At 25.7% G+C, this 24700-nt stretch overlaps 1 protein-coding gene across 1 annotated transcript in view; it reads left to right on the forward strand.

Annotated features, from left to right (window-relative positions):
* LOC135931108 (vacuolar protein sorting-associated protein 29-like) overlaps positions 1–24700 on the forward strand; it is a 38554-nt gene extending 13854 nt beyond the window's left edge. The window contains exons 5-6 of the mRNA XM_065467989.1: positions 7222–7423; positions 24449–24700. Coding sequence (XP_065324061.1) covers positions 7222–7423; positions 24449–24642 — 396 coding nt within the window. The 3' untranslated portion in view covers positions 24643–24700. The remainder of the gene's footprint in view (positions 1–7221; positions 7424–24448) is intronic.

Raw genomic sequence — 24700 nt, forward strand, 5'->3', positions numbered from 1 at the left:
GACGCATTTTTTAACTATATATATTCTTTATTTATAAAAAAACATTCACTTTATATTAAATGTATAAATAAAATCTGCTAAAAAATAATTTCCATAAATCTTCCTTTAAATTTAAAATATTAATGTCCCAATGAATTTAATGAAAGACATTCTTTCAGAGTTGACGATGACATTCTGTTTCTTTTGTTGGTATAAATATCGGCAGCCCTTGAAAACAATCTTTCACTCGCAACCGATGTTGTTTGTTGTCCTAAATAATCTCTCGCCATATTCGACAACCTAGGGAATCTCTTGGAATTTCCAGACCACCAACCAAGAACATCCACTGTTGTCTTAGCCACAGGATCCGCCAAATATTCCTCAATCTCGTCTAAAGCCGGATTTTGCTTAACACAGGCATCTCTAAATATTAAATATGAATGATTGTATATAAATAATTAGAATTATATTTACCTTCTCAACTCATTTAATACATTTACCGACATCATAGTAGAGTCGGGATCCTCATAATCATATTCTTGACTGGATGAAGCTTGATAATTATTTAATAAGTCTTTAAATCTTTCATAATATCCGGATGAATTCATAAAACTAGGGATAAAGATTTTCTTGATCCTTGGGTCAAGAAAACTACCTACGTAGTTTTCAAATTTTGTCATGAGGGATGTATATATGGCGCATTTTTTTAACATTATCATGGAAGCCATTTTAATAGCCTCATTAGAGTGATAGACAGCATGCCTATCTAACTCCTTATAAATTTTGTCGATGTAGAGAATTGACATCCCTATTGTAGGGGATTTTTCAGATGATATTTCGCATGTTATTTTATAAAATGGATATAAAAATAATTCTAGTTGCCTTAAAAAATCGCAGTCGTCACTATTTAAGCAAAAATTCTCTTCCCCAAAAATATTCTTTCCCAACTCTATCACAGCCTGGATATTCTAAAAAAAATAAATAATTATTGAACATTCAATATTTTTATAATACTTTATTAATACTCGATAACATTATGTATTTACTATTCCATCGAGTTACCACATCCATCGGTATTGGCACACCACTAATCTTGATGAACTGTTGCATACATTTAGAACTTCTATGCAATTTTCTAACAAATTTTTCTACATTAGATAACTCGTTAGAAAACGATTCGATGCCTTCCTTCACAATTATATTTATTATATGTGCCAGGCATCTCTGACTGTTAATGCCTTTTTTGTATTTAAATTGGAAATTTTGGTTAATTAAATCCAGTGCTGCTATAATATTCGACCCATTATCATGGGTGATGGTTAATATTTTCTTTTCTTTTGTAAAGTTTTCTAAACACGATATAATTAATTCACATCATATGTCCTCCCCTTTGTGATTTGCCACCGCGAGTAATCAATTATCTTATATATCCTAGACATTTTATTATTGTTTCCATACCCTCACAAAGGGGAGGACATATGTGAATTAATTATATCGTGTTTAAAAACTTTACAATAGAAAAGAAAATATTAACCATCACCCATGATAATGGGTCGAATATTAAAGCATCACTGGATTAAATTAACCAAAATTTCCAATTTAAATACAAAAAAGGCATTAACAGTCAGAGATGCCTGACACATATAATAAATATAATTGTGAAGGAAGGCATCGATTCGTTTTCTAACGAGTTATCTACTGTAGAAAAATTTGTTAGAAAATTGCATAGAAGTTCTAAATGTATGCAACAGTTCATCAAGATTAGTGGTGTGCCAATACCGATGGATGTGGTAACTCGATGGAATAGTAAATACATAATGTTATCGAGTATTAATAAAGTATTATAAAAATATTTAATGTTTAATAATTATTTATTTTTTTTAGAATATCCAGGCTGTGATAGAGTTGGGAAAGAATATTTTTGGGGAAGAGAATTTTTGCTTAAATAGTGACGACTGCGATTTTTTAAGGCAACTAGAATTATTTTTATACCCATTTTATAAAATAACATGTGAAATATCATCTGAAAAATCCCCTACAATAGGGATGTCAATTCTCTATATCGACAAAATTTATAGGGAGTTAGATAGGCATGCTGTCTATCACTCTAATGAGGCTATTAAAATGGCTTCCATGATAATGTTAAAAAAATGCGCCATATATAAATCCCTCATGACAAAATTTGAAAACTACGTAGGTAGTTTTCTTGACCCAAGGATCAAGAAAATCTTTATCCCTAGTTTTATGAATTCATCCGGATATTATGAAAGATTTAAAGACTTATTTAATAATTATCAAGCTTCATCCAGTCAAGAATATGATTATGAGGATCCCGACTCTACTAAGATGTCGGTAAATATATTGAATGAGTTGAGAAGGTAAATATAATTCTAATTATTTTTATACAATCATTCATATTTAATATTTAGAGATGCCTGTGTTAAGCAAAATCCGGCTTTAGACGAGATTGAGGATTATTTGGCGGATCCTGTGGCTAAGACAACAGTGGATGTTCTTGGTTGGTGGTCTGGAAATTCCAAGAGATTCCCTAGGTTGTCAAATATGGCGAGAGATTATTTAGGGCAACAAACAACATCGGTTGCGAGTGAAAGATTGTTTTGAAGGGCTGCCGATATTTATACCAACAAAAGAAACAGAATGTCATCGTCAACTCTGAAAGAATATCTTTCATTAAATTCATTGGGACATTAATATTTTAAATTTAAAGGAAGATTTATGGAAATAATTTTTTTAGCAAATTTTATTTATACATTTAATATAAAGTGAATGTTTTTTTATAAATAAAGAATATATATAGTTAAAAAATGCGTCCCTATTTATTTTTTTTAAAATTTATAAAATAGTTTTATCGAATCGACGTAAGATATAAAATAGATATTTTAACTAAATGATCTTGTAATGAAATGAACTTGACTCTAGCGTAAATTCAGTCTGTTTTCTATGTTTATTTTTCATGAATTCGAAGATACAGAAGAATATTAGCGTTTTGTTTTTTATAAGGATTAAATATATGAAATTATTTGACAAAATAATGATATCTCAAACAAAAATTTTAAGCTAAATTATTTTTAAAATATAGGGTTCGAGTAGAGGGTATATTAGAGTTTTTTATATATTTACCTGTAGTTATAAATAAAACATGTGATAATATACATGAAAAAGTATGCAAGGCTATAGGCATAAGATGATGATAATATAAAGGTACAATTTTATTTTAAATATATAACTTTTATCATTCACTATCTAATAAATTTTAACAATTTATATACATTCTTAAATTAATTGTTTAATAGGTTAATATAAAATAAATTGATTTAAACAAAACGAATATATAAATATAAGTTTTATTTATATGAATAAAATTATAATTCATGCTAAACATTTACTTTTTAATTAATTAAACAATTTGATATATAAATGCCATAATAACAACACGCGAGCTTTTAAATTAACATGATTAAAATCTAAATTTTTATCGATTTGCATCAATAAAATTATAAAAAAACGATTATGACAATTGTCACTTATCTAGGGTACATCTTCACTGAAGGTTTATTTAGATATGTTAGCAATACTTATTTTAGCCTATTTAAGTCAAAAAAACTTTAAAAATAATGATTATGACAATTGTTACTTTTCTAGGGTACATCTTCACTGAAGTTTTATTTAGACATGTTAGCAGTACTTATTTTAGCCTATTTACGTCAAAAAAATTTAAAAAACTTTAAAAATAACTATTATGACAATTGTCATTTATCTAGGGTACATCTACATTAAATTTTACCTGTTAAAGAAACATATTTTTGCCCATTAGCGTCACAAAAAAATCTTATATGTTCAAAAATATCTACCTATTATGATAATTATCATTTTTCCAGTGAACATCTTCATTGAATTTATAATATAATATCTTAACAATATAAATTATATTATAACCCTTTTGTGTCCAAAAATCTTAAAAAATAACGCATATGACAATTGTCGCATTAAAAAAAAGTTTGACATAAATATTAATAAAAAAAATAATTTAGAAAAACCACCTCTTTTAATATACTTAAAATATAGATATATTTAGAAAAAGAAAAACCAGCTCTTTTATATATTCTTAAAATATAGATATATTTATAAAAATAATATAAAAAAACTATAGAAGATTTTACCTAAAAGATTATTTATTTATGATAAAATTAACAAAAGTATTTCTTAAAAAAAATTTAAAAATTTAGAAAAAAATCAACAAATTATGTTTCAAAAATATTTTTGTATTTCAAAAATTATTTTTTGCTTAAAATTTTTAGCTCGAAAATATGAATTTTTTTTTATTTAAAAAAATCAAATAAATAAATAAATTCATTTTTATTATAAGATCAAAACATATTTCAAATAAAATTAAAAAAAAATTTTTGTTTGATAATAATAAAATATTAACATTAAATATAAATAAAATAAATTATTTCACTAAAAATAAATAAATAAATTTTGGCTCTAAATTTAAATTAAACTCAAGCTAACCTCTGAGTCGACTAAGTGAGCCGACTAAGCGAGCCCACTAAGTGAGCCGTTTTATCGACTAGAAACTAGGCTCGAGTCGTAGCTAAGTCGACTCGGCTTAGCCGTTTAACAACACTATTATTTATAAAAAAATTATTTAGAAAAAACCACCTCTAATAATAAACTTAAAATATAGATATATTTATAAAAATAATATAAAGAAAAGAATAAATTCTTATTTACGACTCAAGTTAGAAGTCTAAAGTAAAAAAATGTAAAATAATAAATCTGAAATATTTGTCCTCTAGTCGACTCAAGTATATAATACTTATTCACGACTCAAGTTAAAAGTCTAAAGTAAAAAAATATAAAAAACAACAAATATCTTAATTAATAATAACTAATTTGAAATTTTCGTCCTCTAGTCTATTCAATTTCATAAACATAGAACTATTCGACTCGAATTCTATAATTCTTATTCACGACTCAAGTTAGAAGTCTAAAGTAAAAAACAGAACAAATATCTTAATTGATAATAATAAATCTGAAATATTCGTCCTCAAGTTGACGACACTAAAGGACGAATATTTTATAAACTTGAGTTCATGACCCGAGTTCATAATTCAAGTCAGTTTGGGTCGATTTTTTTTGACCCAAAACTTGACTCAGTTTTTGACAGTCGACTAACAACACTGACTAATATTAAAATGAGCTGGTTATAAATATGTCTATCTCATAATTGGCACCATAGTGATAGATAATATTTTATTCGTTAACATATTGTCAATATCAGTGTTAGCGCGCTTCATTTTTTCAGTAGCGATAGCTTTAGAGCGCTACATGACGCATTTTTTTAAATCTAAAAATACTCAAATACTTAGTACAGCAAATACTTTCTGGTCCTCGCTCTAGATGGATATGACAGTATAGAAATGTTATTGCAATAAAAAATAAATAAATTATATATATTTAAAATTAAAGTCGTATTTTTATGCTAATATTTTTTATTTGTGGAAATTGAGACGTAAAAAATATTTTTTAAAAAATCGAAAGTACCGTAAAAAGTCGCTAATTGTGCGCTACCTTTTTGAAAAAATAGCGGTAGCTATAGCGCTCTATTTTTAAAAGTAGCTTCTGGTTGATATAACATTAAAACTTTTTATAAATAAAAATTAATTTAGGGCATTAGAACCGTTGATTCAAAAATTTGATCTGATCGGCAATTTTTTTAAAAAACCCTATCCAAAACATAGGCCTATTTCATTTGTTGATACTGACCACCCTTTAGTTAAATAATTTTACTTGATAACATATTTTAAAGTTTATTAACATTCCAATATGATTTTGCATTATAAATTTAGCCTATCCTTTACCAATTTCGATATAATTTAAACCAGGTCATTTTTATATCGACACAGCCCTAGCGGTCATATATTCGCGAACGGTAATACATTTGTTATAATGTATTTACGATATTGTTTTCTCAGTAATATATTCTCTATAATGCATTCACGATAAAGTTTTGGAGGTTATGTATTCTCGGTAATCGACATTCGCTATAATACCTTTCGCGAAAAAGGTTATGCGGTAATGATGTAATACAAAGTCAAAAATTCGTATCGAACCTTGGGGCTGAGATGAAAATATTTGCTTTAAATTCGAGGCTTAAGCAGAGTTCGCTATCCGATTTCCCATCACTAAATATATAGGGCTGTGTCGATCCACAAAATTTTCACCGAACAATATTTATACAAAATCAATGCTATAGTTTTAAAATTAGCGGAAGCATTATTTCTGTGAAAAATATAGGACATGCCCAGTTAAGCAATCCTACTTTATAATAATAACATCAAACCACTTAGAGCCATTATTAAAGTTGTTAAACTTGAAATTGGGCATTACCTCAGTGCTAGTTTGGAAGGAAAGCAACGGAACAGAGAATGTTAGGAACTGGCATCATTTAAATAAAAGGAAGATCCGAAAACCATGTATATTTATCTCCTCCCGTTTTGAGGTTAGTTGTTTTTAAAAATTGGCCAAACCAAACTGTTTAACAACCGAAGCTGAATGTGACTCGTTTGATATGTTTAAACTCTTTTCTTGTTGCAGATAATAAAACAAAAGTTAATACAAATTTTTAGCTAGACTATATTTTACAAGTATTCGATTTTTTTTAAACATTATGAATAAATTGAATTTAAGTTCCTTTTAATATATCATGAAGTTATAAATAAAATAAAATAAAAAATATTAAATCATAAAATAGTAAAAACTAAAAATATCGAATCGAAGCGGGTTTTTAAAAATATTGGCCCGATCTGATTTAAAAAACGCTAAATACCTGCATTATTTATAAGTCTTTATATTAAATCTCTGGTCATATAAAATTTGGTGTTTTTAAAAACGGATTTGAATACACTAAAATTGATGAATATGAATTAAAACAAATTAAATCGTAGTCCCAACATTTCCCCTTTTAGTTTCTCCAATTCTCATAATATATTTTGTATTCCTGATGTTTTCTAAATATTTTTCTTTCAAGCACTTAGTATTTTCCCACTTTCCTTAAAAAATATTACTTTATTCTCAGTTTAATATTTTTGAAGGAATCGGGCCTATTTCTAGAATAAGATATCGAACTTACTAACGCCAAAAAATAAGTTAATAAGGACGATAATCAAATTATAATGCTATAAAATATAATTAACAATTGGGAAAAATTTAATTTAGCTAATTCCTGTTCCAAGCAAAGATAATAAGTATTCACTATTGGCCCTTCAACGTCAACTTGAGGTAAATATCTTAATAACTGGAAACACTCATAAATTCGAGGCCTTCGAACTCGGTGGCAAATTTTATTTGAACCCTGGATCAGTGACTGGTGCCTTTAATCCTACCCTATCTTACCCGGATCAAGACAAGCATGAAAAGGTGAGGTAATTTTATTAATATTTGGAATGAGAGTGTTATAGTCTTTCAAATTCAATTTTTCGGAATTTTAATTAGAAAATCGAAATTAGACGAATTTTGATGAGATATGAAGTATAAATCACTATGCTTTGTCCATATAGTGAAATTTTATTGTGATAAAAGAAGAAAAAGCTTTTATATTTTTTAAGCCCGCCCTATTTAACTTTTTTTTTAAATGTCCGATCCAAATTATTTTACTAGGCCCCAACCCGACTTTGGATTGCCTTACATAAAACATATTTATCTAAAGCTTGATTGTTTAATATTAATTAATTTCGTGGTTTTATCTATTTGAATCAAGGGCCTCACTAGCCTATACAATCTCAGGGAGCTCAAAAAATTATTTTCAAAATTACCATTTTTTAACTAACATCCAAAATTCCCTTTTTAAAGCTAAAATAATTATTTTCTTTTTTTAGCCAACATCAAAATTACATTTGGTATATAAATAAATTTTAAAATTTTGAAGAGGCTCTTCAAATTTTTCAGGGAGTAGTGAGACCTAGAAATAAAATATATATAAATTTGGAAATTAAATTTTTTTAAATCTTATATTCTCCCTCGCCATTATAGTAACCGCGAAATGGTGCAACATCACGTCCCTTACAAAATACATGTTACACCAAGCATGTTATCCTTTAGATTAAATCAGATATTTTAAAATAATTTGGATTTAAATTTAAAAAAATCCTTTTTGGATAATGTAAATATTTTTTCAATGCGGCGTTTTTTCTATAATCTGGATTACTTATTTTATAAAATCCATAATTATATTTATACCCGATACAAAATAAACCAACAAAAAAAAATTATATATGGTGTTAATTTATTGCAATTGTAAACAACATTTTATAATTATATAACTACACGAATAATTTTATAATTATATAACTGGTAGCGTAGTTTTTTTTAAGGAGAAAAGAGGGGTTACAAAAAAAAGTCTTAAGCTTGAAGTCAATCAAACTTCTGGAAACATTAATTATGAAACATATATCAATAATTAATACATTTTATTGCTTTAACTCGTTTGGTAAAAATAAATACATTATTGGCAAAATGATAAAAAATTGTCAAGATTAGCATCATGCTAAATAGAATATTATAGAAGCTCTAAATATGGGTGAACTTGGTACTTTTTATGCTAATTCACTTAAAAAATATTATTCAAATGATTGAATTAATTAATATTTGTAAATTTAAGAAAAATTTTACCATTAAATATAGTACACCTTTCTTTTGTTTAGTAAAACTTAACATATTCCCAATGAAAAACGTAGATGTTTAAATAAATAATATTTACTTTAGTAAATTATAAATAAATTTATTTTAAGTAATGTTATAATATATTGATAAAATGTTTGTTATATAATTAAGATTAAGTTTCAACCGTAGACGGAGAGTAAGTTTCAACCGTAGACGGAGAGGGAGGTCGGTTAGGGTGAAACCGCCTACCTTCCATGCTAAATATAATAAGGTAAAATTTTGCGTATTCGTAACACTTTTATTGATATCTAGAATATAATTTGCTTATTTCTTTTAAATTGATAAAATCCCCTGATTGATTTTTTATTTCTAAAATCATTTCAAAAAATTTCTTTTCTATTTGAAAAGTTCGTGAAAAAATCTTCGAATAAGCAAAAAAAATTGAAAAATGTGACACATCCCAAAGACGCATGAGATCGATGTATGATCTTTTAGATTTTCAAGTGCAATTGTTACATTAAAATATTACCCTTAATAAGATAATATAAAAAAATTTCATTATTTTTTTAAAAACTATTTAGAAAAAACCACCACTTAATAAAAAAAACTATAACACTGTGTGACAAATTTCGACTTGATTTTTTGGGAGAAAATAAAATATACATGTTTTAAGACAGTTTTTTATGCATATTCTAAATCCGCTGGCAGTTTTTTTCTAGCACGTCAGGTTTTTTTATTTATTTTAGGTTAAAGTGGCCAAAAAGGTCATTTTTAGCACTTTTTGAAGGTTTATAACTCCGGTTCTAATGATCCCTACAACTAAAAAAATATCTTAATTTTTGCAGCAAACCTTCCTTTATTATTATACATTTTTTTTTATAAAATTCTTACTCAATTTTTAAACAACCTATATTTTTTAAATTTACCTTTATTTATAAAATCTTTTTTAATATAGCTTACATTTAATATATTTATTTATTGTGGCTTTCGTTCTCTTCGCTTTATGAAAAATTAAGCGCGAAAAAAAATAATTCTCCTTTCTTCCTACTCGTTATTTGGCATTATTATTTATTGCCCATGCTACGGGTTCAAGGTACTCTATTGGAAAGTCATATATTTTGATATAAATTGATTAAAAAAACAAATATTCTTAAATACATCTAAAAAAGATAAATATTAATAAAAAATATGAAAAAATTACCAATTATTGCATTTTAAATGAATTTTGCTTCAAAAATGCTCAATTCAAAAAGAGTACAAATTAAAAAAGTGGGTACAGATTTCTGATTTTGATATAAATTGATCATAAATGCATAAAATATTACTAAATAAAACTAAAAAAGATAAATATTACCTTAATTTTGCTTTAAAAATGCTTTATGCAGAGAAAATTCAATAAAAGTGTACAAATTAAAAAGTTCGAAAATATCTGTGCCGACTTTTTTAATTTATAGATTTTGGTTGAATTTTCATGGCATAGAGTACTTTTGAAACATAATTAGAATTATTATATAATCTTGAGCATATTTGAAGCAAAATTATATAAAATTTATCTTCTAAAGTTAATAATTTTGATAGTAATTTAAATTGAAACTTAAGACCACCAAAACGAAATTCTTTACCATTTTTCTCAAAAACCAATCGATAAAAAATTAATAAATTTATAAAGAAATATAAGTTTAACACTATCACCAATTTTCAGGGATTTTTATTCGATACTTTTTAAAATATATCCGTATAAAGACCTAAATTTTATCATTTTTGAGATTTCGAAAAGTTGTCTTTATACGGTAATATTTTTAAAACTTGACGTGTAGGGAAAATTTGGAAATCGGATTCGAACTCAGCGTCAAATTCTGCACCAAAACTTGTTTTTATTTTCTTCTCCCATTTTTCTTGTCACACAAAATAATATTACAGTAGCAAATATATGTTTTTTTGTTGATAATGATAAAATATTTAAATATAAATAAAATAAATTATTTTACAAAAAATAAATAATAATTAATGCTGGGTATATCTTACGGAATATTTATGTATTTGGTCTTTGCTCAAAGCAGGTTTAAGCATAAAATTGGATCCTAAATTTTACGACTAAGCAAATAATAACACTATCTAAAGCTATTTCGCCATAATCAAGAATACCTTTATCAAAACGATTACACCACAAATCGCTGTTTGAGATGGTCAACGTCGTATATGTATGTTTGTTATACGCGCTCTTAAAGGACGCTCCATATCTTGTAGTTGACCGGATTAAGATCAGGGTTATTGGGTAGGGGACAAAGCGTATGTGAAATAAGATCTGGAGTTTCTCTTGAAAGCACATCCACAGTTTCTCTGGCTCGGTCAGCGGGAGCACTGTCCTGTTGGAATATGAAAAATTAACTGCCCGACAATTTTTTAATAGCAGACAATAACCGCTCATCGGGTAGAAGGTCACGATAATGTGCACCTTTAATTTTGACCCCTTGATTGATAAAGATTAGCTCTCTGCAGGTAAGACTTGGAACCATGATGGATTTAGAAATTTTTGAACGAGTACGAAGTAATCTATTGGCAACTTGTTTTTTTTTTGAAACTGCAACATACACCCTATCATTTTACGATTTACTGATGGAGTTACTGTAAACAGTTTTTCAACCATTGATCATATGAAATGAACTAACCTCTGAGGGTATTTTGTAGAAGCTATTTGGTACATTCCAGACTGGCAGTTTTATTCGCATCAGATGTGTCATGGGCCAGTTTCTTTTTTAAACATTTCAGCTACAACTCTTTATGGATAATCCGATGCCTGAAGTACCATTTTTTTGAGATATTTGGCAAATTGTTTGGTATTATTGGCTCAATGCGACTGTTTCAACAGAATCATGATTTTCTATATTACTTACGACCTTTGCATTAGAAACCTGCATTGGGCGTGTTTTTGGACAAAAAGCCCGCCCACCTAATGTTTTAAAAAAAATTTAACCTGCCTATAGTTTTCAAAAAAATATATACCCGCCCCACCCATTTGTCTAAAATTCCTTACCCGCCCGCCAATTAAAATTTTTTACCCCCCCCCGCCCATTATTTATAAAAAAATTTAATCCAAGTCCGCTTATAAAATTTAATTATGGCCATTCTTTCAATTTTTTAAATCTAATAAAAATATTTCAGCATTACACCTTTACAAAAAGTTTTAGGAAATTAATTTAAAGTATAAAAAAAATATTTAATTTAAATTATGGACAATTTATTTGATCAAATAGAATATTTATGAAATAAATATAAAATTGATATTATATGTAATTATAATGCAAAAATAATAATGAATCTACATTTTCTAGATTCAAACACGTTCTTCTTTGTTCTAAAAACCCTCCAGCAATGCTAAATCCTCGTTCAGAAGAAGCACTAGTTGCAGGAATTGCCAATATTTTTCTTGCTAATCTTGATATTGGTAAATCTCTTGTCGTTTCCACCAAAGTAGGATATCCGTTTGAAGTATATCCTCTTCCTCAAGTGAGATCCGGATGTCCCGTATGCAATATATGTAAAACTCTTTTTTGAAGTGAGTACTAAATGATTAATTTGCCATTCCAAAATAAAATACCGTGCTATTTTTGTAATCGTTTCATGCTATTCGGAAAAGTAACAGAACAAAATACTATACAGTTTTATAAACCAGACCTCGAGATAATATTAGAAAAAGATGCATTTAATCAAATATTTGGAGCTGTACTCATGCAAAAATATGATAATGGTAACGAATTTCCAAAAGCTCACACCTCAAGAACTTTACTAGAAGCTTAAAAGAATTATTCTACAATAGATAAAGAAGCAAAACTAATAATAAACGGCGTACAAAAATTTCATAACTCTCTGTATGGACGAAAATTTAAAATTTGAACAGACCACAAACCTTTAATATAGATATATGGTAATAACAGAGATTTAAGCTCATTAACAAACCAAAGATTATTACGTTGGGCTTATAAATTATTTTCATATGATTATATAATGTACAAGAATGGGGCTAATAATATAATTGCAGATGCTTTATCGCGAAACCCAATAGAGAAAAATGATGATAGAATAACAAGTGAAAATAAAACAGTGAAATATAAGAAATCTTACTTATGACACATTAACTCTATCAAGAAAAGAACTTAGAGAGGAAACCCATAAAGATCCAATTTTAAGAAGAGTAAAAAAATAAATGGTACAAATATACAAAATCAAGCACCAGAATTACAAGCTTTTAGAATAAGAATAGTTGAAATAGAAAATGATGACGGTATTTTATTTTGGAATGACAGATTAATCATTCCTTACTAACTTCAAAAAAGAGTTTTACATATATTGCATATGGGACATCCGGGTATTACATCAATGAAATCCATTACGAGACATTATATATGGCAGGTCGAAAAACTAGTAAACAGCTTGGATTTCAAAAACAATACAGAGATATACCAAGTGTTGCCTTATACCCGGGGAATCCGCCATTACAACCCTGGAAGAGGAAAGAAGAAAAAGAAAAAATCGTTGCAAAATATCGACCAACTATGAACAAGGGAAGAACCAGTGGAAACCAAATCAATAAAGCTAGGAGATGATAAAACAGTAGAAACAATGGAACCAAGTCAAAAAGGAATTCAAACCCAATATCCAACGAGGGAACGAAAGCCAACAAAAAGATTAATAAATGGTACAAATATACAAGATCAAGCACCTGAATTACAAATTTTAGAACAAGAATAGATGAAATAGAAAATGATGACGATATTTTATTTTGGAATGGCAGATTAATCATTCCGTACTCACTTCAAAAAAGAGTTTTACATATATTGCATACAGGACATCTGGGAATTACATCAATGAAATCCATTACGAGACATTATATATAATGGGAACTATTAGATAAAGATGTCGAAAAACTAGTAAAGTGTTCTTCACTTAAAAAAACGATTGGTACAATAAAAAAAGAAATATTGTTATTGATCATTTAATTAATTATGATTTTTCTTTAGTTTGTTTTGAACAAAAATTTTAAATTTCCTTAACCTGCCCATCCATTGTTAAAATTTTTAACCCGCCCGCTAATAGTTTCAAAAATTTTTTTAACCAGCCCGCCCACCTGCCTGCTCATTCTTGAAAAAATTTTTACCCGGCCTAAACCCCGCCCAATGCAGACCTCTACATTGCATGGTCTACCATCATCGTACAGATTTTACTGCTGATCCATGATTATTAATTTTTAAATCAATTCTGCTGCTATAGATCAGTTTCGGTTTGGAAATTCTTTCAAAAACATTTTGGATTCGTAATGTTATTCTTATCTTGAATTTCAATTAAACTCAAGTCATCCTTACTGAAAATCATTTTTTTAAATGATCGTCTACACTTTCACTGAAATATTAATTTAACATGTTTACCAAACATATTTTTGCCCATTTACTTTAAAAAAACTTAAAAAAGTTCAAAAATAACGGTTATGATAATTGTCACTTTTTCATAGTACACTTTCACTGAAATATTAATTTAACATGTTTACCAAACATATTTTTGCCCATTTACTTTAAAAAAAGTTCAAAAATAACGATTATGACAATTGTCACTTTTCCATAGTACACTTTCACTGAAATATTAATTTAACATGTTTACAAAACATATTTTCAACCATTTACTTTAAAAAAAGTTTAAAAATAACGATTATGACATTTGTCACTATTATTTAAAAAATTATCTATCAAAAGATATATAATAGATAAAATTACATTAAATATAAATATATAATAAACATTTTAAAAATGTATATTAAAAAATATCAATCAAAAAAATTTATTAAAAAAATCATATAACACAAAAATTAAAAAAATTAGCGATCAAAAGATATATCAAATATAAATTTAAAAAAATATATATATTTAAAAAAAAATATCAATCAAATATATATTGTAACAAATTCAAATATATTTAAATTTCAAATATATTTAAAATTAAAACATAATATTAATCTTAAAAAATTATTAATAATACCGAAAAAATTATTAATAATATAATATTATAACAATTACACATTGCCTGATTTAACCCGTCAATGTGCACATTGCCTGGTTATTTCGGCAATGTATACTTTGCCGAAATAACAAAATTACCCTGCCTACCACTACCTCACATTGCCGAAAAAATAAAATATATGTAATTAATTTGATTAATAGGTTTAATATTTTTATTAATTCCATTTAATAATGCGTCTATCAATAGTTGACCAAAATTTAGCCACTAATTTTTTTTTAATTTTAAACCTAAATGCATTTTTTTTTCAAATTTAATGATTTACTAATAATTAATATTACAATCAAATGTCGTATTAAATTGAAACTTGAAGATTTTGAAACTATATAATATTTTTTGGGCACATTTTACATTTGGTTAGTATTGAATTAGTTCCTTCAATATAGGATGTTACTTTAAAATATTTATCATATTTGGGCATTGGTAATGTTAATTCATCTGATTTTAAATTTTCAGAATAAGATAATAATGATGAAATAATAATATACATGCTTATGCAAATCTATTAAATTAAAATATAAACAATAATATTCAAATTAATTAACTATAATAATGGTATGTTAAAAAAAATGAAAGTGAAAAGGAAAAACAGTTGATTATAAAATACAAGAAATTTTTCTTAAAAAATTTGGATTAATATTAAATTTTTCAAATAAATAAAAATAAAAGGTGTTTTTAAAATAGAACGAATGTTAAATTCGAACTAGTTCGTTATAAAAAAGAAATGCGTTCACGTTCAAAGTTCGTCAAAAATAAAAGGAACGCGTTCACCATTTTCAAAAATACGAACTTCGTTCATAAACGCGTTCGCTTACAAATAATAGGATATTGATAAGGTGTTGATTTTTTCTCTAAGTCAAAAATTTAATAATTAAATATGGATTTACATTTTATATTCAATTTATAATAAATAATAAAAAAATGTATTTGTATTCATCTGAAAATCGTAATAAAACAAAATACTTTTCATTTTTTAGTATTTTAAATACAAATACTAAATACTTTCAAAAATATTTAAATCAGAGAGCTTCAGATGTACCATTTGCAAGGTCCGGTTTGGATTTTTTAAAATAATTTTTTTGGCCCTGCCCGGATTTTTTAAAATTATAATATATTTTATTTTTCTAGCTAATAATGGCAATTTAAAATATTTGATTTTAAACCCGGGCAGGCCAGATCTGCAGGTCTCTAATTTAAATAATTACAAATGCAAGTATTTATTATTTTAATTACAGGTAGTGTTGCGTAATCGGCTAAAAACTACGCCTAAGCCTAATTAGGCTTACCCTAAAAATCGGCTAAAAATAATTAGTCAAAAATTCTGCATCGATGCCTAGCATTAATTATTATTTATTTATTTTAGAAAAATAATTTATTTTATTTATATTTAATGTAAATATTTTATTATTATCAACAAATAAACATAATATGATTTAATATTTTTTATTTATATTATATTTTGAAATGAAAATAAATTTATGGGTAGGTCTATAAGTCGAAAGGCTTGGTAATACGAAAGGCTAAAATATAATATTGAAAATAAAAATAAAGAAAATGATTAATGAGATATTTGATTGATTTATCGCTTTTTTCAGAGAAAAAATATTATAATAACATTACATTATAATATATTAAAAATATGGAAATTTTAAGATCTTTTCAATTTTTATATTATATTTATTTTTAAATTAATTATATTTTTAAATTAATATTTGGTTATGATTTTATATATTAAGTAATTATAAATATATTGTAATTACTTGATAAAGAAGTAAATGAGAAAGGTATTTTTAATTTGAGAAAGCATTTAAGAGGGGAAAGGCTAACATCTTAAATGTAATTTTTATAATATTTATATCATTGAACTCAGAATTTAATTCTCTATCCAAAACCGCTTAGATGTATTTTTTTACGTTTCCGGTTCACAAAATAATTTTTATGTCGCGAAAGCATTTTAAGGGGGAAAGGCTAACATCTTAAACGTAATTTTGAATATAATTATATCATTAAACTCAGAATTTAATTTTCTACTCAAAACCGCTTAGATGTATTTTTTTACATATACTTATTTTAACGTATTTTCGTCAAAAAAAAATCAAAAAACTTTAAAAATAACGATTATGACAATTGTCACATTAAAATATTATCCTTAAAAAGATCTTATAAAATAACATCAAAAAAGTTTAATATAAATAATTTTACAAAAATGATATATAATATTATAAAAGATTTCACCTAAAAAATTGTTTATTTATCTAATAAAATTTACAATAATTCCTCAATAAAAGATATATATGTTGTATTCAATATCAAATCAACTGAAGATTCAACCCGACCCCCTTCGATTTTTTTAAAAATTTGTAGAATGGTAGTATATACACTAACTAAAATATAAGCTAAAGACACGATTTAAATTTTATTAAATAGCTCTAAAATATGACATAAAATTTATTTTATTGAAAAAAGGTCTATTACCAAAAACCGGAAATGGCTATAAAATAAAAATTTATTTTTTTTTCTTTTAAATTTTTTTTACAGATAGACATTATACTTCTTAATATTTATACAAAATCCTAGATTGGGACGAGTACTGGGTCAATAGTTATTACCAACATGCAAATTTTTAAAAAAATCGAAGGGGGTCGGGAATGAGAATCTACTTTTTTTGGTTGATTTAATATGGAATACAACATATACAAAGAAGATTGTGAAAATCACTAATAAATTGTATTAAAAGGAATATTACATCTACAATAGCAGCATATTATTTTTTTTATTAAAAATACATCAAATAAAATTTATTTTCATTTCAAAATATAATAATATAAATAAAATAAATTATTTACTAAAATATATAATAATTAATGCTAGGCATCGATGCAGAATTTTTGACTAATTTTTATTTAGCCGATTACAAGTATTCACGTTACTGCCCAACCCTGTTTATAAATAATAATATTTTCAGGCAATTGGTGTTTTTTTTATCTATATCAGCATCCCCATCAGAAATGGATATAATTTTATCTTCTATAACATTTTTCTTGGATTTGTGAATATGTGAACAGTTCCTTTAGAAATATTATATCTTTAGATCTGAGTATGATCTTTTATAAATTCAATTTATCGCTAACTCGTTATATTTCTTTTCTTTATTAATTTTCTTATTTAATATGAATAGAGTTGAAAAGATTATAAAACTTTATAATATGAATGAATAATGCAATAAAAACAACAAATGCCACTTTTCAAAGTAGACAGTTGCCCAATTATCAAGGTATTTTCTAATAGTAATTAATAACAATTTTGTGATTCTGAATTTTGGTCAAATTAGGGAGTTGCATGAATTATCAAGCAAGAGCTCAAATTTGATAGGTTTACCGTATACTGATAATTGAAAATTTTATAAATATTATTTATTATAGCTAATTTTGTTGCATTTGTATAACTGTTATAATTAGTATATGATAGTGTGTTTTTGATCGTTGTTTCTAAGGCGTTAGCTAGCTTTATTAATGTCTAGATTTTCCTCGGATAATAGTTGCTAATATTTTGGGATTTTTTACTGCGAATATATATTTATCTCTTAATAATGTATTCAAGTAATCTTCAAAATCACGTTCATTGATAGCTTTCGAAATTTTGTATGTAGTCTTAATTTTTTATCAGTTTTTTAATTTGGTAAAAGTTATATCTATCCAGGATTATGTTAGGTTTGGGGTGAAAAAAATTTCTAGGACATCAGGGGCACATAAATTTACCAGTATTTTGTAATTTTAAGTATCGTGGCATATTTTTGTTAAAAAAAATGATTTCCCCTTTGTCGATGATAAAAATTTGTAACTTAAATTTTACCCTGATAGTGTTTTTAGCCAGCGCCATTTTGTTGTATTTGTATATTGTATTAGTAGTAATAGTTATATTAAAAAGTTTTATATCTAAGTAGAGATCTGCAAACCCGGTTTGGCCACATTCGACCCTGTAAGAATTTTTACAAATTGAAGATCAATCCGTGAAATTACTAGCACACCCATTATCATTTTTTTAATTGGCCGACCAGTTAAATTTTAAAATTTGCCCCGGCCTGTTATTTTTTTGTACGAATTTTCCGGTCATTTTTAATTTCTATATTTATTTTGTTTCCCAATTCAAGGCTCTTATATCTCTCCATTATCGCTATCTATTTCTTTCTACAACAACCGGTTTATAAATCAGTATTTGATATCTGTGTTGTGTATTTGTAATTAAATCATATCATTTACTATATTATTTATAGATTTAGTATTTTAGTTAAATAACTCTTAAAATACAAAAAAATAAACATATTGTAATTTATTTTAAAATAGTATGAATCAAAATATTTGCTTGAAGTTCAAAAATATATTAAAATTTTAATGCCCCGGGTAAGCCTGTCAAAATTTTATGAAAAATCAGAGATTTATGAGGCCGAGCCTTATTTTTTATGTATAAATTGTCCGGCCCAATTTTTCAAGGTCCGGCCTTTCGAACTGGCCTGGCTTTACATATTATCTACATCAAAGTAATAATAAATGTGGTCTTGACTCAAATTTGTAATACAAGTAGAAAAATACTTTGTTCGTTCGTTAAAAACAGTTATTTTTCAGTATATATTCCAATTATAAGCGTATGATATATTTAACCAAATATTACTAAAATATAAGGTTAATTATTTTTTATAAATCAAACTAAATATTTTCATACTCTTATGTTAATACATAACAAATCTATTCTAATAAGTTTGTATACGAATTGCCAGTCTTAAAGGCTCAAATCGACCTAATATTATTATTTTTTACTAAACGAACATGAATCATGAACCGTTATTTCTATCCACCCTTGATGATATAAATGATGGTTGCGGCAAAGGAGATGATAGGGACCAATATAAAAGGAAAAAGCAGAGTTCAGTGGTTATGTTCGATAAAAACTATCTACAAAAATACGAATCGAATATTTGCATTATTCGTTTTATCGAACCAAATAACTTTGATTCGTACGAATAATAAAAACATTATTTGATTCGATTAGAAAATTAAATTCCTCAGAAATATTTTCGAAAATGAAATAACGAATCATTAAAATTTATATAAGCTATTTATAGATGTTGAAATAAAGATATAAAAATATTTATGAATAATTTCAATAATGTATAAAAAATTATTTGACGAATATTATATTTACCTTAGATGTTCTTTTTAGGTATTATGTAAATCAGGAATTAGAACCCCGTTAACCGATATTATTTACCTAACCTGAATCAGTAAACATTTTCTCATCAGAACCTTACCCGAACATCTAATAATGCGTGTAAACTTGTTTAAACCTTTTGATATAACTTTTTTAAAGATTATTTTCAATCTATTGATATGTATTCATATAGTAGAGTTTAAAAAGATTCTTTTTATATGTATCAAAATATATGATGTTAAAATATTTAGATACAATCACATGGCCTAAACTATACCTAGATAGTGTTGTTAAACGGCTCATTTGAGCCTATTTTTAAAAAACGGTTAACTCAATATTTTATCCAGAAAAATATACGCAAGCCTTAAGATTTTGCTAATAGATGGCATAATGGTTTGAACATCTATAAACGAAATCTTATCTTTCTGGCTAAAATATTGAGTTAGCCGTTTTAAAAAAAATGGCTCAAATTGAGCTGTTTAACAACACTACTAAAATAAAGATACAATTTTTTAAGACACACTAATTTTTTAATCACGTAAGATGTGTATAAAACCCTTCAACGTCTCATGATATGTTTTGACATGATATAATATAATTATATATTTTAAATTTTATATGCCGATTAATTTGACATCATATAATAAAAATACTTTCGTATATTATTAAAATTATTAACTCATAAATCATAATATTTTATTTTTAAATTTGATCCAATAATATTTTCATAATTTTATTTTTACCATTTCACTGAATTATATGATTTTATAACGACAATATAACGAATTCTGTGAATAATATTAAATAATTCTTAAATTTTTATTCATTATTAAAAGTAAGAGTATAAAATTATGATTAATAATTTTATTACAAATGACTATGCTCTTTTTTATATCAACTAAAGTGTATAATGCCAAAATAAATCATCTGGATTTTAGAATACCTTTTTTAAACATTTTTTATTTTATATTTAAGTGGTTTTCTATAGTTATAATTATATTTTGTCATAAAATGTATTCTAAATTCAATCAAACCACACCTATTTTGAACTTGACATTCATAAGACCTATGTCCTCTGACTCGTAATATAATTTTACATTTATTATATTTTTTAAAATGATTCTGTATAATTAATTTATAGATGCCAAATAATTTAATAATACTAGTCGAGGGAGACATTTCGGAATGACAACATAAATGAATCTGAGATATTCTGCACACTCTTCTTTACTATGATTCTCCTTTAACTTCATCAACTCCAACATCTAATAATCTTCAAGTCGAGTTAGAAAAAATATGTGTTGATGAATTAATCATCCCGTTCAAAGGGCTGAGTCTTTTAAAACGATATATAAAATCGAAGCCTCATAAATGGGTTATTAAAGTTTTTTCATTAGCCGGATTCTCAGGTATTGTATATGATTTTAAGATTTATGCGGAAAAGCAAACTAATCCAACATCATCAGAATTAGTAATAAGTGGTAATTTAGTTCTCCAAATGGCTAAAAATATTCCGAAATTTTAAAATCATAAACTTTTGTTATAACTACTTTTGTTCAATAGCATTGGCTAATAAAATTAAAAGAAATAGGTATATTTATGGTAGGGACTATTAGAAGTAATCGGTAATCGGATGAAAGATTGCAAGTAATGCGATAGATACTTAAAAAAAGAAGGTCGCTTTATTTGAAGTTAAAAAGAAAATATAATAATTGGCAAATGGTATGTTAATAAGTTTGTGTACGTCATCCCATCCTTTGTCAGTGTTCATCCGATAGCAAATGTAAAAAGATGGTCACGAAGTATCCAAAAATATATTGAGGTGCCAAGACCAAATATATTAAAAATATATAATGAAGGTATGGGAGGAGTCGATTTAAGGTTCTATTTGAGAAACATTTTTCATCTCATTGATATGTGTGTGGTGAATTCATGGCTTTTGTATAGGCGGCAAATATACCATGAAAAAGAGAAAAAAATTATGAAACTGATCCAATTTAAAACACATATTGTTAACGCATTGTTATCGGCAGGGAAAATTAGTAAATGAAAAGCAGGGAAACCTTTGAAAGAATAGTAAATAAAAAAAGTTCTTTTATATTGGCGCCTATATCTGATATCAGATATGACAACATAGGTTATTGGCCGGATGCCTGCGAAACGAGGCAAAGATGCAAGTTATGCATAAATGCATACTCCAGAAAAATATGTAAAATGTAATATATATATTTTATAACCAATATAGAACGAGCTTTTCATAATATATGTATTTTTTTATATTACACTATGCCTGATGATGCCAAATTGCATCATCATTTTTTTACCTGTATAATTAAAAATGAAATTTGAAAAATTTTTTGGGCATCTATGGAGTGTATAAATGAATAATTTATAGAAATTTTTTTTTTAATTATTAAAAAAATTGAGCGTCAAAGGGTTAAAATAATAGTATTGAACCAATTTTTTTTTACTCCGTTTGAGATTTTATTTATATATCAAATTTATTCATAAATATTATTAATATATTAATATGTTTAATATGTTTAATATGTGTTAAAATTTATATTTTTATCCATATCCTCTCGTGGGTGTTTAAAAATTTATAATATTTAATATTGATAATTTTTCTGCAGTATTACTTTAGAAACTTTAAATGTTCTTAATAATCGTTGTGACAATTATTTTTTTGTCTTTAAATTTTATGGCATTTAGAGACCAATCAAGCTTGAAAATTTGCTGATACTATTTTTGTTTTATTTTCGGTAGTATATGTTAATCATCTAAAAATTTATAAATATTATTATTAATATCATATATTTGTTATCCATTGTGTAAAAAACTGGTCTAGAATTGGGCAGAAATAAACTCGGAATATAAATTTAATTTGAAAAAGTAGGATTAAATTTAAAATTATATATATAGATAAAGTAAAGTAAAATTATATCGATATGTATATATATTAAATATATCTAAAAATAAATACTGATATTTTTACAAAAATATATCTAGATAAGAGACAGATGCAATATATTTTAATACCTTAATAACTCTGATATGTATACCTCATTTTAAAATATTTATTTTTTATATTGCTCTATTCTTAACTATAAAACTAATTCTTCTCTTAACAGAAGAGAATCTTAATAATATCTTAATTGTTCATCTTAATTTTGGCAAAATCTTTATTATTTTGATTAGATTGCTACAATTTTATTCAAAGAAATTTTTAAAAAAAAATATATCCTGAAGGAAAATAACTCAATTGCATTTTAATGTTAACAATATTTATTATTTTAACTTTTTTATATAAACTAGAATTTTTATAAACAGGGTTGGGCAAATTTTCAAATTTATTCTATTATAAATACAAATACACTTCAAAAAAAAGTATTTGTGTATAAACACTTCTTAAAAAAAATATTTTAAATATAATTTTACAGAACATATAATAAATTGCTTCATTTGTGATTTTCGTTTTATTTTTAGTAGAGTAGACACATATAGCGTTCTCTATATTATTAATTTTTGATGATATTGTGAAAAAACTCCATTCATAATTCTCTATTACATTTATAAGATGATGACTTTGTCACAGAATCTCTCCAAAAATATCTTATAAACATAATAGCTTAATATAGAAACTCTTCAATTACTATGTCCTTATCTTCTTCAAAAAAAATTGTGTTTTCCTTTTTGATAATATTCATTTTGGAAATAAATTAGGATTTGAAATGGAAGATGTAATTTTTTTGCTAACTCCGGTCACAAATTTAATATATTAGATAAATCTGGATATATTCAATTTATACCCTAAAAGTGTATTCGTATTAGTCTGAAAATCGTCGTAAAAAAATACTAAATACTTTCCAAAATATTCAAATAAATACTAAATAAAAATGTATTTATATTTTAAATACAAGTATTCACATTACTGCCCAACCCTCTTTATAAACTACATTTGAATTATTATTAGTATCAATAAAATATTGAATCACTAGTTTTTAAACAGGGCGGTATTGATTATAGAGAGTTATATATTTCTAAATTTTATTAATATAAAAATGATTTTATAGTTTATTATTGCCAAAATATAGGATTAACATAACATATAAAATATTGAATCACTAGATATAAACGGGGCGGTATTGATTATAGAGATTTATATATCTTTAAATTTTAACAATATAAAAAGGATTTTATAGCTTAATATTACCAAAATATAGGATAATATAGCATACAATTATTTAGTAAAAAAATTTAATACAAACATAAAAGACATTTAATTTAAATCGTGATTATATTCCAAAAAAGTCAATGATTTGAATTGAGATTCAATTTTGAATTCCGTCACCCTAATGAAAAGTACTGAAAACGTCTCGCATTTTACTCCATGTCATGTTTGAAAGAATAAATTAAATCATATAATATAGTAGTTAATTATTACATATAATTACAGCAAGCAATATAAGATTAGGCAACTTTAATTACTATAAATTATTTTACCAAATTATCAAGGACCCTATACCATCTTTCGCCTTGATGGACATTCAAACCGATAATGTTACCACTTATATTTACAGGCTAATCAAAGGGGAAGTTAAAGTAGACAGAGCCGAGTATCGTTTATCATCGGAAGAAAAAAATGTTAACAGCGTTGATCCCGTTAGAAATGCAAAGCTGCCTCAAACCTTTTCTATAATTTATTAATTTTTAAATTAAAATATTCAATTATATATACTATATGTAATATTAATTATATTTAATA

Source organism: Gordionus sp. m RMFG-2023, chromosome 1, assembly GCF_954871325.1.
Source record: "Gordionus sp. m RMFG-2023 chromosome 1, tfGorSpeb1-WG-v2, whole genome shotgun sequence".
In the NCBI taxonomy this organism is placed as follows: Eukaryota; Metazoa; Nematomorpha; class Gordioida; order Chordodea; family Parachordodidae; genus Gordionus; species Gordionus sp. m RMFG-2023.